Source organism: Lutjanus erythropterus, chromosome 18, assembly GCF_056507025.1.
Source record: "Lutjanus erythropterus isolate fLutEry1 chromosome 18, fLutEry1.hap2, whole genome shotgun sequence".
NCBI lineage: Eukaryota > Metazoa > Chordata > Actinopteri > Lutjaniformes > Lutjanidae > Lutjanus > Lutjanus erythropterus.
The window spans coordinates 1208009-1225390 of NC_139334.1; the positions used below are offsets into that span (position 1 = coordinate 1208009).

Consider the following 17382-nt stretch of genomic DNA (forward strand, 5'->3'; position numbering starts at 1 on the left):
GGAGAGATGTATCCAACTCATCTCATGGGCACAGCACAATCAGGTAAACGAGAAGTAAAACTGAAAATGAAAAGAGCAATGAGTCTGGTTACAAAATGGTCGGAGGAGACACAAAAGCAATCAGGTAAAATGAAAAAGATTCTGCAGATGTTCAGGTGCTGATGATGGTTAGAGAACCCAATTAAACACTCAAGTTTTCTGAAACTGAAAGCTGTAATGAAACATATCATTTCTCACACAAATCAAGCAAATGAGCATTTTATTGCTGCAACAAAAGAATGAAAAAAAAAAGAAGAAAAAAAAAAAAGAGGAGATGTCCTGGGCCGATCCAGGCATATTTTTGAATTGGTATTGTCTGAAATAATCTAAATCCAATACATCTGTACTATATTCTGCTGTTCTGTCCACCTCAGCCTGCTAGTGTTGCAGCGCTGCTCTCCTTAATGACAGCTGGGTTGTACAGTGCAACATTTCGCTGAATATGAGAGTGAAAATCAGAGTGTGTGAATGTGAAAAATTATTTGATCGCACCAGTGATTGACGGCAAAATTCGCCGAGCTCTGGCAGTAAAGAATCCGCCATCTCTCCTCTCTCTCTCTCTCTGTCATTAGCAGAGAGCAGCGTGCAAAACGTTCAGGGTCTCATTTTTAGACGGCGCAGAGCGTCACTTTCAGCAGTTAAAATGATAAACGTCTCCGACAGCAGGTCACATCAGCTGTCGCTAATTAACGTTAATTCCGTGAGAAACTTGATGGCGGGCCAAAATTAAATTTGTCTGTTGTCGTGTTTCTGAGATCTCTGCAAACCTGTGTGTGTGCCAAAGATTGTTTTATGAGGTAAAAGAAGCTTCACTCTGTGACACCACTGTACAACTGTGAGTAGAGTCTCAAAAGCTCCAGCTGAGTGAACTTTGCTCTTTGAACTTAGCTCCTGATTATCGCATCTAGGGCTGCAACTCATGATTAATTGATTTACAGTTGTTTGGTCTATAAAATGGCAAGAAATGGTAAAAAAATTCGATTGCTTTTTCCCAATGCCCAAAAATCTTCTCAAATGTTTTGTTTTACACTCAACCCAAAGATATTCAGTTTACGAGGAGTAAGAAAAAGCCAAAAAATAGTCACATTTAAGAAGGTGGAATCAGAGAATTTTGACTTTTTTCCCCTAAGAAAGTACTACTCAAACTGATTAATCAATTATTGAAATAGTTGGCAATTAATTTAATAATCAATTATTAATTGCAGCTCAAATCATATAATAATTTAAGATTAGCAACTCAATAGTTTTGAAATAGGGCCCTCAGATTTTGGCTCAAGTAGCTTGTGAAAAACAAGGTAAGTCCGACTTGGTAGGCTACAGCTGTCAGATACATATTGAATTAACAACCAAAAAAAAGGTGACTGTGACATCCCTAAAAAGTAATGGTCACACAAGAGAAAAAAAAGATTGAAACAAGTGTAAGTGCCCACTATTATGATAATCAGCCAATGGTTTTTTCATGCAAAAATGTCAAACATTTCGGCTTTCGGCCTCTTAAATGTGAAGATTTGCTGCTTTTCTTTGTCATTTGTGACAGTAAATGAAGAGTCTTTTGGTTTTGGACTGTTGGCTGGACAAAATCTGAGAAACTCATGAGCATTTTTCAGACTTTTTTGACATTTTATAGACTTAATTATTAATTGAGAAAATAATGGGCAGCTTAATTGATAATGGAAATAATCTTTAGTTGCATCCCTGTGTGGCACAGCGGTTCAGCATCAATCAGTTATGATATATGTAGCTGGCATATATGGTTGGCATATACAATATACGGCTGGCAAAGAACTAGCTTTGTTTCCAATTTGCAACCTATACTAAAAAAATGTTGCTTTGGTTGGCCTAATTTATTTCAAATCAGTTGACTGAAACGTGTCTAATGTGCATTTTCTCTTTTTTTTCAAAAGTTTGCTTCCATTTTGCTTGACAGTTAGATGGGAACATGGCTTGTTCTGCTGCCCCCAGTTGGCCAAAAAAATTCTGCTGACACAATTTTAAAGAAAACTACCAATCATCATGGCATCTGGGGAGCTCTGCTGTCATGTGCTGTTACATACAGCTCAATGAAATGATAAAAAACGAAGTAAAGACAGAGTTGCCTACAGCCACTTAAGGGTGCAATCTATGTTAGTTCAGCAGAAATTGTTTGATGCCTTGCGTGAGATTGATGTTAAGAAATTCCACAGGGACCGGTGCGTTTGATGTGCATCTTCTGAAAGTCTCTGCCCAATCCGATCGCTATTCATATCTTTAATTGGACTTTGTCTGTTTGGTGTATACAGTAAATCCAAACCAACGTAATCCCAACCCACCTGATACTGGTGACCCTACTTCCGCCCGGTCTTATAAAAATTCTGTTTTGCTGGGGTACCAGAATCCCTCATTGTTTGATCTGATCATAGCACGACCTCCACTGCAACACAAGTTGTTCAAGAAATCATTTGGCTTGACAACAAATCCTACACGAAGACGCCTCCAAATCTAACATTTTTACATTCTCTAAATGTCTACATCTATTTAACACTTCACAGCTAGTTTAAACGAGTAGGGAGGGAAAATCAGAAGAGCTCCACAGCGTAACACCATGCCTTTCACAGTATATTTTCTTCTAGGTGGCACATACAACCTTATATAACAAATGAACACTGATTCTTAAGCAGGTGAATGTGGACGCCTGCAGAATAAGAGTGATTTGACTTCCCATAATCGATAATTTCTACGGAAAAAGAAGCAAATACGCTTGTACAGTCCCATCAAAGAGAGAAGTCCATGCAACCGTCTACGTACACTGTACATTATTGGTAAAAATGTGGGTGTCTGTCAGGGTATTTCAACATCTTTTTTTTCCCCTTGCTGCTCTGTAAGGCAGAAAACATTACAGTGATCGTCTGTTTGAAGACAGGGGAAGAAAAAGTAACAGAGAGAGTAAGAAAGAGAGAGGAAGAGGGAATAGAAATAGAGGTATAACACTGTAGCTCAGGGGGCTTACGAGTTTGCGTTTGGAGCTCTTAGATCCGAGCCCCTGCTGAAGGAGAGTAAAAGTGAGATATCAAACAACTCAGGAGTGATGAAAGAGAAGAGTAGAGAGGTGGAGGAAAGAGAAAAGGAGAGAGAGGGAAAAGCTCTCTTCTCCCGTGTGTTGTTTTTTTCCTCCGTGCTGCGTTTCAGTCGAGCGAGGGACGACCTTGCTGGGTAGAGCACAGCTCTTCTCTCTCTTTTAAGTCCCACTCACTCTCTTGGTTCCCTTTGAGGATCAGCCAGAGGGATCAGCAGAGGAGAGAGAGTGATAGAAAAATGGAGAAAGATGGAGAGAAAAGAGACAGGCGGCAGACATGTGAAAAACAGGAGGGAAGGGGAGGGGAGGGATACGACCACGGACACAAGAGTTAAAAACTGGAAAAAGTGAAATTAAAAAAAAGCAAGGTAGACAAGACAGAGGGAGCAAAGGATGGAGGGACAGAGGAAGAATGGACAAACAATTGGATGATAGACAAAATGATCAAATTGTTTATGAAGTGATATGATGACAGAAACATAGAAGTAGTCGGTACGACAGCCTGTACCAACACTGAAATCCAGTGTTTCCAGAGCTGAAACGATGCCTGCAGTCGTCCACAGCTGATACACTCATATTTGATAAAACTTTGTAACTGATACATTGATAATAATAATAATAATTATGCCATTTCTTCAGCAAGAGCCAATAAATGTTTTTACAACCACTCTCTGGTTTCAGTGGATGGAAGATGGTAGAAAGGAAAAAAGTGATTTTTTCTTCTAAACACATTACACATGTTAGAACATAGTTGCTTAAAGCATGTGAAAACAGTTGGAACTGTGTAGTACTGAACTGTGGAGTTAGACTGTTACGAAAAAGAAGTTTTTCCTCGCCACAGTCACCTCAGTGCTTGCTCTTGCTGGGAACAGTTGGCTGTAGAAAGAAAATGGTCTAGATCTACTTTATTTGAAAAGAACCCTCAGATAAAGCGGTTATGATTTGGTGCTATACAAATAAAATGAATTGCAAAATTGAGTAGTTAGTGTTCTGGATTCACACGTTCATATGTCTATGCATGAGGGATTCACAGGAAAATGATGCAGCATGTAATCCAGGGTCATCTCACTGCTAATAGCCTCACTGTGAACGGTTCACTCTCTTTACACTGTGTCAGAGCTATTATAAGTTACTGCTGATGTGCTGACACTGCTTCATATTAAGGCTATTTTTTTTAATTGTGAAGCAGTCAAAGAAAACATAACGTGTTTGTCACCATGGTTAGTGTTTGTCAAAAATACAAACAAAACAATGGCCATTTTCTGCATTATTTTTCTAGTCAGCAGATGATTTTTCACACGTCTGTACACAGTCGACATAGCAAAAACAGCACTTCAGCAGAGGAGCAGCCGCAGATTCAATTCCATCTGTGTCTTCCAAGGCACAGTATTAAGTGAAGGTCACCCAGGTTTTGGTGTTTCTGAGTTTGTCACACCACACAAACATGTGTTGTTAACCCACCCAGCCAACATTGAATGATTAAAAACATTGGTTATATAAAATGGGGACTCAAAAATCCAGAGAAAATTAGCATCTCTGAAACGCTGGGGGCGTGTCCGCTCCGCTGTCTCAGTGTCAAACACCACTATGACCTGAAAACGACCTGAAACATGGTTGCTCTGTCCAGCAGCTTTATTGGACATGTCCTGACATGTTTGAGCCACCAGAGCCAAAGGACGGTGACAAGATGGAATTTTTTTTCCTTTTGTGTCGGGTTGTTGGAACTAAAGTGAGCTGAAGGGAAGTGCTGGGCGGATTTGGACTGAGAGAGTCGCTGACTCATAACTGACTGTTAGGTAGGGGGGAGGGGACGGCGTGCTGTGTTATCTGCGTCTGACTGCAAATAACCAACACAATATTCAGTGAGTGTAAAATTGATGCAAAAAACAGATTAACGTAAACTACTGCCATGTCTTCTTATTTGCCAATAAGTCACTTGCAGTCAGCAAGGCGAATATCATCCAATACTGTTCGGATGATAAATTGGTATGACCCTAGCGGTTGTGGTTACACGCATGCAATCCGAGTGAAACGTAAGCCATTACGTGCCTTGTGTAGACAGCTGAACTGATTTATGTACAAGCTTTTGTTTGGCTGCACTGTAAACATATACACCAGCTGTGTATCGGATGTATTTCTGTAGCTGCTCGACGAGTGTTTGCTGTAGCATCAATCTGCACTTGCTGTTACCATGGTAACTGCGGGTGTCACCAAATCAACCAGGAAGGAAATCTCACGGATTACAACTTTAAATTTAAAGTTGAAGTATGCATAGGCAAGGCAGCAGTATAGGGGATATGGGAGTGAGAGGAGGAAGAATAGATGTGTGGACAGATGGCAGATAAATGCACAGACAACAGAAAACTGAAGAAAAAAAAGATAGGATGATTGATTAAAAGCTGGAATGACAGAGATTGCAGACATAAAGAACATTCTGACACTGAATAGATGTAGATGATATGACAGCCTGTACCAACACTGAAATCCAGCGGTGCCAAAACCAATGCTGAGCCAATTCCTGTAGCTGTCCACAGCTGCTACACTCACCATTTCATAAAATTAGAACTGATTTAAACAATTTCCAAAGCCGCTTTTGATGTGGATTTTATTTTGGCATTATATGATATTGTGAACATTCGTGGTCGCTCGGGTTAATGCAGAAGCTCCTGAATGTCGCTGTCTATCAAAACGCTCGCTAGAAAAACAGAGAAATGTTCAGGAAGGCTGCAACAAATGAGTTTTCCTCTTCACTGGAGCCAGCGCGGGGACGACGGGCAGCTACACAAGACCAAAGGCTAACAAGGGTCAGTAAGGACACGGGGGAAAACTAACAGGGTAACAGATCTGCATGAACACACATACAGCAAACGGCTCTCACACATCTGCATGCTAAATTGAGTAGCATCCACAATGAATACAAGACAAATGCGCTCATGCATGAACTCGCACACACATGCGATCGTTTGTCTTCAAACAACGGTGCAGAAGACATACATTTTTGCCCTGGGTCATGAATTAGCACACTCCCACACAGCTGACAAAAAGGTGCACAAAAGCATGTAGCAGAGCATATTCATACGCGGCCTTGATATGCATATGTGCAAATGTCTCAAGACAAAGAAGCAACATTAAGCAGGAGAAGAGGGGTGGTAAATGAGAGCTTGGCTCAGTGTGGCACTGTTAAGCCTCTGCATTTTCAGATGTTTCTTAGAGGGTTTAGATGAGGAGGATTTGTTTTATAGCCTCCCCTCCTTCATGTAGCCTAACCCCCCCTCCCCTCCTCCTCGCCGTTCCGCCAGCAACCAACCCCGCTGCATCCCCCTGCGTCGTAGCTTCCCCACTTCCTGCTCTCCACTCTACTGCCTTTAGCCTCCTTATGTCTGTTCTCCTCACGCAACTGGCGGACAAGGAGAGCCTCTAACACCCCTGCAACAGCTTCAGTCTGGTCTGGAACTGTGGTAAGGTCAGTCTCCCTCACACACACACACACACACACACACACACACACACACACACACACACACACACGCATACACACACATACACAGCCCCATCATGAAACAAGCAGACATATGTAATGAGCATGAATATCTGAACCCAGAGGTGCTCAGTAATTTCAGCAGCTTAACAGCACTCCTGGTGAAAGCATGTTCAACCAAATGGTTTATCTTTGCAGAAAGGTGTCCTTAAAAACAGCACATTCCTTGCAGAGACCGACTGAGACACAATGTTTGGGGCTAATGCTGATACTGTGATAAGGAAATAAAATAATATCAGCCATTATTTATAGATATAAAATATATTAAATTAAACACCAAATATTTTGATAAACAATTAATCTGTTTTAGAAAATAAATGTAATGTAAATATAAAAATAATAGTTTCCTCTCCAACATGTATGCAAAGTGAAAATTTTTGGGTTGTGGACCAAAAATTTGAGGACCTCATCTTGGGCTTTGGGGAACTAATCGATTCATCAAGAAAATGACTGTCAAATTAATGGACATATAAAAAAATGTTAGTTGTAGCCCCGGTATTTTTAATAATCATAAAAAACCAAGAATAAAAAACACTCAAATATAATATACATATACATATATACATATATATATATATATATATATGTATATATATATATATATATATATATATATATATATATATATATATATATATATATATATATATATATATATATATATATATATATACACATATGTTCTGTAAGAAAAAAAAAAAAAAAAAAAAAAGAAAAAATCAATCAGACAATACCGACAGAGATCAGTATAGCTGTACAAGGCTAAGATCAGGTTGATAATATCAGTTGATCAATATATCTATCTGTCTCTAATTCCTTTTTAGACACAGCAAATTAATATGACGAGGAATTCACAGTACATGTAAGCCACAGTCTGCAAAAAATGAATATTAAATTAAAACCTAAAGCATGCATCAAGTGCTTAACACCAGGGCTGGGAGACTCACTTATCTCCTGATTCAATACAGTCACAATACTTGGGTGCTGATGTGATTTTACTGTATTGTGTTGTGATTCAATATTATACTTTGTTTTTTTAATGCTAGGCCATGGGAAAAAAGTTACATCATATACTTCTAGAGACTGTTTACCAGGAGTCATATTTCTAAAAGCAGTGCACATCATGTCAGTCAGTCTGAGTTTTATTTCAGCAGCATCATTACTATACTGCATATAAAAGTCTTAAATAAAATACTTTTTGAAGTTAACTCCTACATTTCACTGTTCCTGCTCATCAAGCTAGAGCATGAGAATAATAAATAAAATAGAAAATATAAACATAGATATATATATGTGCTGTCAATTCTTGGCCCGCATGTGTCCGCCAAATAGCTGGTGTATTTTTAAATCGAATGGGAATTCTGAGTTTGAGTTTTGACCCTGTGGACTGTTGTAGCAAGAGTTAGCAAATATTGAGTTTGCAATGTGAAATCACCAGATATTAGTTTGTTTCCACAGGGCAGAGGAAATATATGTCTGAAAGGAAATATATGTCTGAAAGTATGAGCTCATGTGTTGGTTTATTTTAAGCATGTGAAGTAACATGGATTAGTTTGTTAAGCTAATATTACTGTAATCACTGTGCTGATTTCTCTTAGCGCTTTAATGGTAAATCCCATTATGTGTTAGCATCAAGCTAATGGACAAAGCACTAGTTACTCTCATATATATATATGTAAAATAGAGCTGCAACAATTGCTTATTAATTGACAACTAAATTAGTCTAGATTAATCATTTTGAATCATTTTGAAATAAATAAATGTCCAAATTCTCTGTTTGAGCTTCTCAAATGTGAATATTTTCTGGTTTCTTTACTCTTTGACTGTAAACTAAATTTCTTTGGGTTGTGGACAAAAGGAGAAGTTTTGGGATTTGGAAAACAATGATCAATATTCCAATCTGTTTCACTGTGCAAGTAACCTTTACAGGGAAACACAGTTTATCTTATTTTTTTACTTTCTCTTAATATAATGCCACACACCATGTGTTGCCTATTCATCACTCACTCCTCCTTCTACCTGTACTTTTCTGAGCTGCTGTAACATTTGAAGGACACTGGTGAGGGATCAATAAAATGTATCTAATCTTATCACCATTTTCTGACAATTTATGGACCAAACAATTAATCGATCAAGCAAGTAATTGACACATTAATCAATAATGGAAACAATTGTTAGTTGCAGCCTAATATATAAAAAATCAATTCAAGAACTGTAAAAAAAAGAACCATAATACCAAAGAGAATTGATTTTTTTCTCCCATACTACAGTAAAAGGATAAATGAGACATCTCTGAGGTTGTGCTACATCAAGGTTAGCAGAACTGTGTCTTGTAAAGGAGATAGAGCAGCCACTTTCATATTATTGCTTAGATACGCTCTTAAACATGCACAGCACGGAAAAAAAGAGGATTATGTAGGACAAGCAGTAGGTAGGTGACCTTTGTTTTGTGTGGTGTAATTAGGGGATTTGGTTGCAGTTGCTGCACGGGTATAAGGTCCTGTCACAGTTCATTTTTACATATTGGAGAGGAGGAGTGTCTGTGTGTGTGTGCATCTATCTGCTTCAGCCATTGTGCTGGAGAGTGAGAGAGAGAGAGAGAGAGAGAGAGAGAGATAAGTGGATACACAAAGTAAATGAGAGACAGAGATAATGTGCAAAAATAGAGTGAAAATGGCAGGAGACAGAAGAGGAGAGGAAGGGTTTGATTGTTGTAGAAATTAAAAAAAAAACAACTGGAGAGGAGGTTTAAGCAGGAGAGCCAGAGAGGAGCATGGGAGATGAGGATGAAAAAGGAACGTGGTGAGACAGGAGGACGAGAGGAAGAGAGGAAGAGAGGTGGTGGTGGTGGAGGGGGGAGCAGAGGTCTCCTAACCTGGTGCGACGGGGCGTGTGCTTGTAAATAAACATCAGCCTGAGATTATTCCGAGCACGAAAGCCCAGACCGTGGGGCCCTGAGGTCAGAGTGGGCCCATACCTGGCTTTCACACAGACACACACGCACACGCACACACACACACACACACACACACACACACACTCTCTCTCTTATCTACATCCACACCTACAAAGACTTTGTGTCGAGAGCAAAGCCTATTCAAATACTGGTGCGTGCACACAAACGCATGAAAACAGACACATACATTTGGGATATAAAAACCCACAAGCATGCATGCATCCAAACACACACACCCATCCGCGCACACACACACACCCAAATGTAAACTGACAAATGCACACAAACACACACACTAAATCTAGCAAGACAAAAAATGGATTTGAACAAAAGGGAATACACACACCACTGAAGTACCCACTCACACAGTGCCCACAGACTCACAGAAAACATTCCACACAAGCCTGCATACACACACACACACACACACACACACACACACACACACACACACACACACACACACACACACACACACTGTCTCTGTACTGTTAACACCCCAGATGTCTGTAGACATCCAGTCATCCCTAGCTCAGACGCTGTGTGTCATCCATCTCATTTTTTTTGTTCTTCCCTTGTTTTTTGAGGAACCGACTGATGAGTCCAGACACTGGGATGTGGGATTATTCACAATGACATAATATGTCGCTAGATTCACAGCACGCTCATGCTAATCCGTCAACTACATTTCGCGTCCTCGAAATCAGCAGCAGAGGCAGAATGGGCTGGCATCACCTTTGGCTGACCTTCCATGCTCCTCCCCACGATTCCAAAGGTATTTCGTCTTAACAAGTAAACTCCTGGAACTAACTTAGAGATATTTTTATTCTCTCTTAATAATGTACTGCAGGAACGTGCCTGATTTAAGGACAGCTAATCCTGGATGGTTAATGCAACACTTTAATTAATATGAACATTTTGGGTGGGACTTTTAGCAGCATCACAAAATAAAGGTAATTTATATGAAAATGGTAAAACCACCTATGAGTCCATAACTCTAACCTCCCATTTGTTGTAATGGAGAGAAAAGGTTCATACTTTCAGCTTCCATGAAGATGAATCCCATAGATTCTCATTCATTGACTAACTGTGAGGTTTGGTAAAACATGAATAAAAACAAAATGCAATGATTTGCAAATCCTTTTCGACCTACTACTGTATTCAATTGAACATAGGTTGAAAAGTATTTGCAAATCATTGCATTCTGTTTTTATTTGCATCTTTTCACAGCATCCCAACTTTTTTGTATATGTGGTTGTGTATATTTATACATGTGGCATGCTTACTGTTCAATGCTGGGGGAAAGGTAGAGTTTAGGGAAGACTTGGGTAGCCTCTGCGTCCTCAAAGCTCACTGAGAGAAGGGCCACATCCTCTCCAGGGTCCAGTGCTGTGTCCTGAGAAAGACAAAGTCAGGTTAGCAATGATATTCAGTAAAAACACTGTCCACAGGCAAAACACCAGTGACATGAATCTGGGACTCATTTACATTTGAGTTAAGGCTGGGCTTGCATGAAATGAACTACACTCAGCACAAATACAAGAAAAAATGTTTTTCTCCCATATTTCATGAGTTGAAGTAAAAAAAAAAATGTATTCTGTGCATACAAAAAACTTTAAAAAGGCGTAGAGATGCTGATTACACAAATTATTTTGCACTGAACTATGGCTAAGTTTTTCCCAGGAGGGCAAAGTCATGATTGCCCTACTCTGCCTCTGACTGGCTTACCACGATAGTCTAATCCTAACCGATCACTGTTCAAACCTAACCTGACCAACTCAACTCGTGAAAGCAACAAGCACTAGCCAATAAGAAGCAGAGTAGTGTGAGTCTTTTTCAAGATAAAGCTGCTCATTTAACAGTGGCCTTTTATTATGACCAGTCCAAGGCACACCTGTATCATAATCCTACTGTTTTATCAGTATCTATATGCCTCACCTGTCAGTGCTCACTAACATGGATTTCTGTGAACACAGTTTGAGAGAAATAAACTAAAAAACTAAGGATGCATGATAGAATGGGCTCTTTATTGGTACTGGCTGATAAAATGAAATATCTGTGGTAATTCTGCTGCTATTGGTCATGCCGAACAAATGTGTTTCAGTGTTCTGATGCCGAAACACATCAGTCTTTGATTGTTTTAAAGTCCAACATGACCAGGCCATGACAATAAAATTCTTAAAAAAAACAAAACAAAACAAAAAACAAAATGATAGAGAATGACTTGGAGTTTTTTGTGATTTCTCTGTACACATGTGTACCTTTCCAAAGAGCACCTGACACAAACACATTTTGAGTCCAGGAAGTGCTCCTTTGCAAACATTTTCGGATTTCTGATGACATGACAGGCCGATAAAATGACACTTTTATTCTGCTCACGTGACACAAGCATGTCTGTGGAGTATCTGGAACAGATGTCTAAGTTGTTATTTGCAATGATTGCTCAGCTATGCCTCAGCTATGAGGAGAAGCCAAATCACATTCCTTCAACACTACAAATGTAACTGTCAATCTTAAGATCCTTAACAGTACGATGAATTTGTGAAGTGCAAAGACAAACGCACATCAGCAAAATAAACTGTCAGCAGAAGTTTTCTTATTTTGTCTAGTACAGGGCTTCCCAAACTTTCTTTTTTTGGGGGGACCCATTTTTTAAAAATGACTAACCATTGCAACCCGATTCAAAATAGGCCTTATCAATAAATCTTGGGAGTTAATTTATGCATTAATGAATGTTCCTGACCATTTTTACTGCTATTGACTGCACGATCCACGTGTACATTTTGAAAAGCACCGTGATTTACGTCTGCATCTGCCAGCAGAGCATCATGATAAGTGTAGACAGAATGATGGTAATTCCACTACAGGAGAGACTTGATGTTCTCTGCAATTTGGTGAAAAAAATATGTGCATATATCGGCATTGGCAATCAGCCAGGATGAGTCAGAAAATATTGGATATCAGCAAAAATCTAATGTCCAGCTTCCTTATACTGGTTTAGATTCCAAAAGGCCACACTGGAAGGTGGGGCAAAAGGCCTGCCATCATAGAGAGGGGTGAGACGGAATAATTGTTTAAATGCGGATTGATGATGTACATGTTTGGACAGTATCTTCTTCAGGGCATTCAGAGTGTTGGCACTTGTTTGCATGCACAAAAAGGGCTCTTGAGAGAGAAGTATAGATCCTGCCTACTTTTTCAACTTATCACATCTGGCTAATGACCGTGTGAAGTGGGCCAACTTGTCAGATTGTCATCTTCTGAAAGGTACAAAACGTTCAATGCAGCGCTAAAATTTCCATCAGTGGTGTTGGAGCAGAAGATTCAGATTCAGCAATCTGACAAGCACTTTGTTTGAAGCATATTGTTCTCTTTAAGTTTGGTTTCGAGTTTTCAGGTAGTCATGTATCCATAAAACTATCTACATCGCAGAACTTTGCAGATTGCACACTTCTCTGTGTGCGCAAGTGTGCAAGTCCCAAAATATTGAAAGAGATGGAGAGGAGAGGAGGAAAGACACCAGAAGAAACATCTGTTTCGTTTCATGCCACATTAGCTTCAACAGCTGCACTATGAGGCTGAGCTGATGACTGGGAGCACCAATCAAATCATGTGTGAGATGGATGCAGAGGCCACCCGGAGCTGCTTGCTACAAACCTCGTCTGTCTCTCCAAGGCTCTAATTTCTCATTCTGGGATGTTTTTCCTAGAGCATGGCTACTTCTCAGGCACTGTCATTAGTGCAATTCCACATCAAGCACCATTCTGGGCTCTCTCTGCCGACAGAGGCTCGACACTGTTAATCAAATGTCTTACAGATGGTTTGAACTCATCCATTTGTTATAATCGCTGCCCGCTGTGGTGAGAGGAAATCTAACCACCATACATGATGGACAGAGGCACAACGCAACCAGTTTGCAGCGAGGCAGCCTCAAACGTGATCAGGCCTATTAACTAATTACACACGCTTTGGTCTGCGGATGACGGAAACAAACTGACCGTTGGTTTGAGAAAAACATGACTGAGTGGGCGGAAAAAGAAATTCCTTCACTGAACATTTTCTCTCCAAGTGGAGTGGAATTAATTTTTCTGCATGTAATCTAATGATTTTGACTATTGTGTTTAGCTAAAGAAAAGAAAAACACTAGAAGAGGTCACTCAGAAGACTGGTGAAGCACCTACTGCAATGCCACCACAACTGCCAAAATCAACTTTGTTCTGCCAACCCCCACATACGTTGTCCTGAGCTGAAAGAACATTTCAAATTGATCACTTGATCTTGATCATTTGTGGCCCCTACTGGTTGGTTAAGAAGATTGGGAGGGCAGCTGTCAATGCTCCCATCAAACACAGCAGTCTAAAAAATAAGAAGACTGAAGGAATTTAATATGGAACATACTGCTATATTGACCTGTAACTTTGACAGAATCTTAAAAAAGTTATCACCATAAGTGTGTGATTCCAGTGAATAATTTCCAATGAGAAACATGTTGTCTTCACTTAGAGACTATATTTACAGAGAAGGACAGAGGACAGATAGGGAGCTGAACATTATGATGTCACAGTGAAGCTGACCTTTAACCTTTTGGATATAAAATGTAATCAACTCATCATTTTATGCTATTAAACATTTTTGTATAAATAGCAAATTAATCATGACCTTGACGTTTGACCACAAATGTCTAATGAGCTCATCCTTGAGTCCAATTGGTCATTTGTACCAGGGTTGAAGAAATTCCCTCAAGCCATTCTTGAGATATTGCATTCACAAGAATGCGATGACCTGAAAACATAATGCCTCTGGCCACAGCTGTCACTGGCATGGAGCCATAAAATATTTTCAAGATTTTTCAAAAAATGTGAATCACAGAGGTCCTTCAGCATACAGCCATGAATGTGTTCCAAAAAAAAAATAGCCTGATCAGTCCAGGAGAATGCAAGATTATCTCTGGACAAGATGCACAGGTGCACACGGAAGCGATCGCATGATCCCCTGACAAGGATAACAAATTAATCTAAAACAATAAAATCACTCAACATGTGGATTATTTGCAACTTCAGGTTTCAGCTTCGCAACAGAAGCTCTTGAGGGTTTTGTATGTAACATGGAATCTAAATAATAAAGGTTGTTAATGAGCAGTTCTTGACTCTTCAGTACAATTATCTTAGCACATGCAGATATAAACAGTCACAACAATAGCTGCTGCTCTGCTGTCTATCACGCAGTCTGAATTGTCGTGGCAGATACATTAGGGGGTAAAGGCATAAGGAGTAGGAGGGAGGCAGTCAAAGACAGCGGGGTGTGTGGCATCCAAAAGTGTTGCCTGATGGAATCAGCTCACATCAATATAGTGTGCATCAGTAAACAAGAACTGCTCTCTGTCTCACAGCAGTGCTCGCGGCTTCTGCCGCTGACGATACAGGACAGATAGGAACAGGCATGGAGACGTAGGGCCGGGGCGGGCGAGGGGTTTGGGAAAAGATTGTTTTGCTCCAGTTTGTAGCTGTCAAGTCCCGTTCTCATCTTTAAAGGTGATTTAATGGATGCTTCCTTCGGACTGGGACAGAGTAAACAGACAGATGAGAACCAACAGGAAGGTGAGAGGGCCAGGCGGGGAACATGGGACAGCTCTGTGCGGGCTGCAGCCGACCAATCCGTCGATTCGGTCAGACCAAGGGCGCTGTTGAAGGGAGAGCCTTTTTGTGGAAATGATTCAGACTCATCTCGTCCCAGCAGACAGCGAAGAGCTGTCACAAGTCATACTGCATCAGTGAAACAAACAAACAAAAACTAAAGGCAGACCCTTTAACTTTTAGCTATTGCCATTCTAAATTAATGTGCTGTGCAAAGCCGCGGAAGCTGAGTAGATAAAAATAGTTCTTTTGGTCTTGTTTAGTTAAGTATAACTATACATCAAACTTTAAGTGATTATGTCACAGCCTCACTGCTGTGTAAAATTGAGAGGTAACACACACATACCCTGTCACACAAGTTTCTCTTCCAGTGTAGGAGCCCAAAATGAAACATTATTTAAACAAATTAAGGGTCTTCAGCCATAGTGACGACTCTGTCATGCTGTGTTTAGGCATAAAGGCTGATTAATAGTTGTATTTCAGCTTTAACAACAAAAAAAAAACATTTAAAACCTGTTGCTTAAAATAATCCACAAACCTTTTGGTTAGCAGTTTCATGTAGGAACTGCTGTCTTTCTTGAGAAGAATCTACTGGAATTACTTTAGAATCTACTGGCACTAGGCTTGACCCTTTCAAAAACATTAAAATGATTAGGGTGTGATTTTTGCAGGGACCTGTACCAAACAAAGTCTGTAGTAAATGATGTGTAGACCAGGAAATCTCTGCAGCATGACAATATTTAATTTAAAATGATATTTTGACGCACTTTTTTGCCTTTAACAAACACTGTACCTCCTGCAATTTGAAAATTGGATATATTGTGGTTTTGATACAATTTTACTTGATTATTCAGCCTTAAACAGCACTAGTTTCTTCTTTCTGATAGAACAGATTTTTAAAACACTTTTAAAGATTTTCTTTCTAACAGAAAGAAAGTAGTTCCTATATGAAAGTGCTGACAACAAGATCTGTGGCTCATGTTGAGTAACCAGGTCATGATCTTTGGAAAAAGACACCATTTTTAAATTTTTCAAATGTATTTTCTGGTGCTTTGAACACCACAGGAGTAGTGCTATTTAGTACCATTATATTAGAAAGAAGACAGAAAGACATGGCAATGCAGGCCAGGGGGAAATCTGTTTTTGTTTGTTTTCTTTGGGGGGGTGAACTGTCCCTTTAAAATACATTTTTAAACATTGCAGTTTTTCATGAGAGTGAAACAGAGTCTCATGCACTGCTCAATTTCTGGAGAGAGAGGTTTTCATATTTGGATGTTTTAAGTAAATTAAAGCGTAGAGAGGCAATACAAATGATTTACTTGACAGCTGGTTTTGGTTATGAAATACACAGTGTGCTGAGGGGGTGTCCTTGCAGTGTGGTGTGGTATGGTGGAGGCATTTGGAAACTCTTCTCATGATTTTATCTTCCCCCAAAACTTTGCAGATCTACACAGGACGTTGTGAAAAGATAGCTTAATGAGAACAAAAGTTGACCTTTTAACCTGGCAGCCTTGAAACCATTACTTAAACCGAAACAGAAGAGCCCTTCCCGCTGTAATGAAATAAAAGCCCCCAAATGGCCATTAATGTTTCTGTGCACACATACACACATCTTAAGCCCTTTTAACCAAATACACTTGAGGGCAACTGCTGCTTGCTTATGTAAAGAGTTGTTAGAGAAGGAACATTAAAAAAAGCCTCTTCTCCACAGGCCACAGGCAGGACCTTAATGAAGAGACTTCTTCATTGGTAAGTAATGAGCACTGAAATGGCCTGGGTCAGAGGACCGCAAGATAAGGAGGGCGTCCTGCAGGGGTGTTGGTTGGACGTTCAAGCAGTATTTACTACACGCCCCTGGGCAACGTGACTCAACTGCTCAAGGACTGGATTTAAGAAAGCGGGTGAAGAGTGTATACGCGTGCGTGTGCGTGTGTGCACGGACATCAAGGTTAGAGGGTGCCTCGGAGTCAAACCCTTTCACGTGGCCACCACCCCACGTCTTCCATCCTCCTTACTCTTTCAGACACATGGGTTCATGAACACACACACAAACGCACAGACACTTTTCCTTGTGTCCGTCCTTGTGTCTCCTGATGCCCCGGCCTCTGGCATCTCCTCTGTGTCGCATGTGACAGGTTGGAGATGTGACAGCTGTCCTTATGCC

The 17382-nt window shown here is 40.1% G+C and overlaps 1 protein-coding gene across 1 annotated transcript in view; it reads right to left on the reverse strand.

Annotated features, from left to right (window-relative positions):
* babam2 (BRISC and BRCA1 A complex member 2) overlaps positions 1-17382 on the reverse strand; it is a 117075-nt gene that overhangs the window by 23586 nt on the left and 76107 nt on the right. The window contains exon 7 of the mRNA XM_084743188.1: positions 10872-10981. Within this exon, the coding sequence (XP_084599314.1) occupies positions 10872-10981 (110 nt within the window). The remainder of the gene's footprint in view (positions 1-10871; positions 10982-17382) is intronic.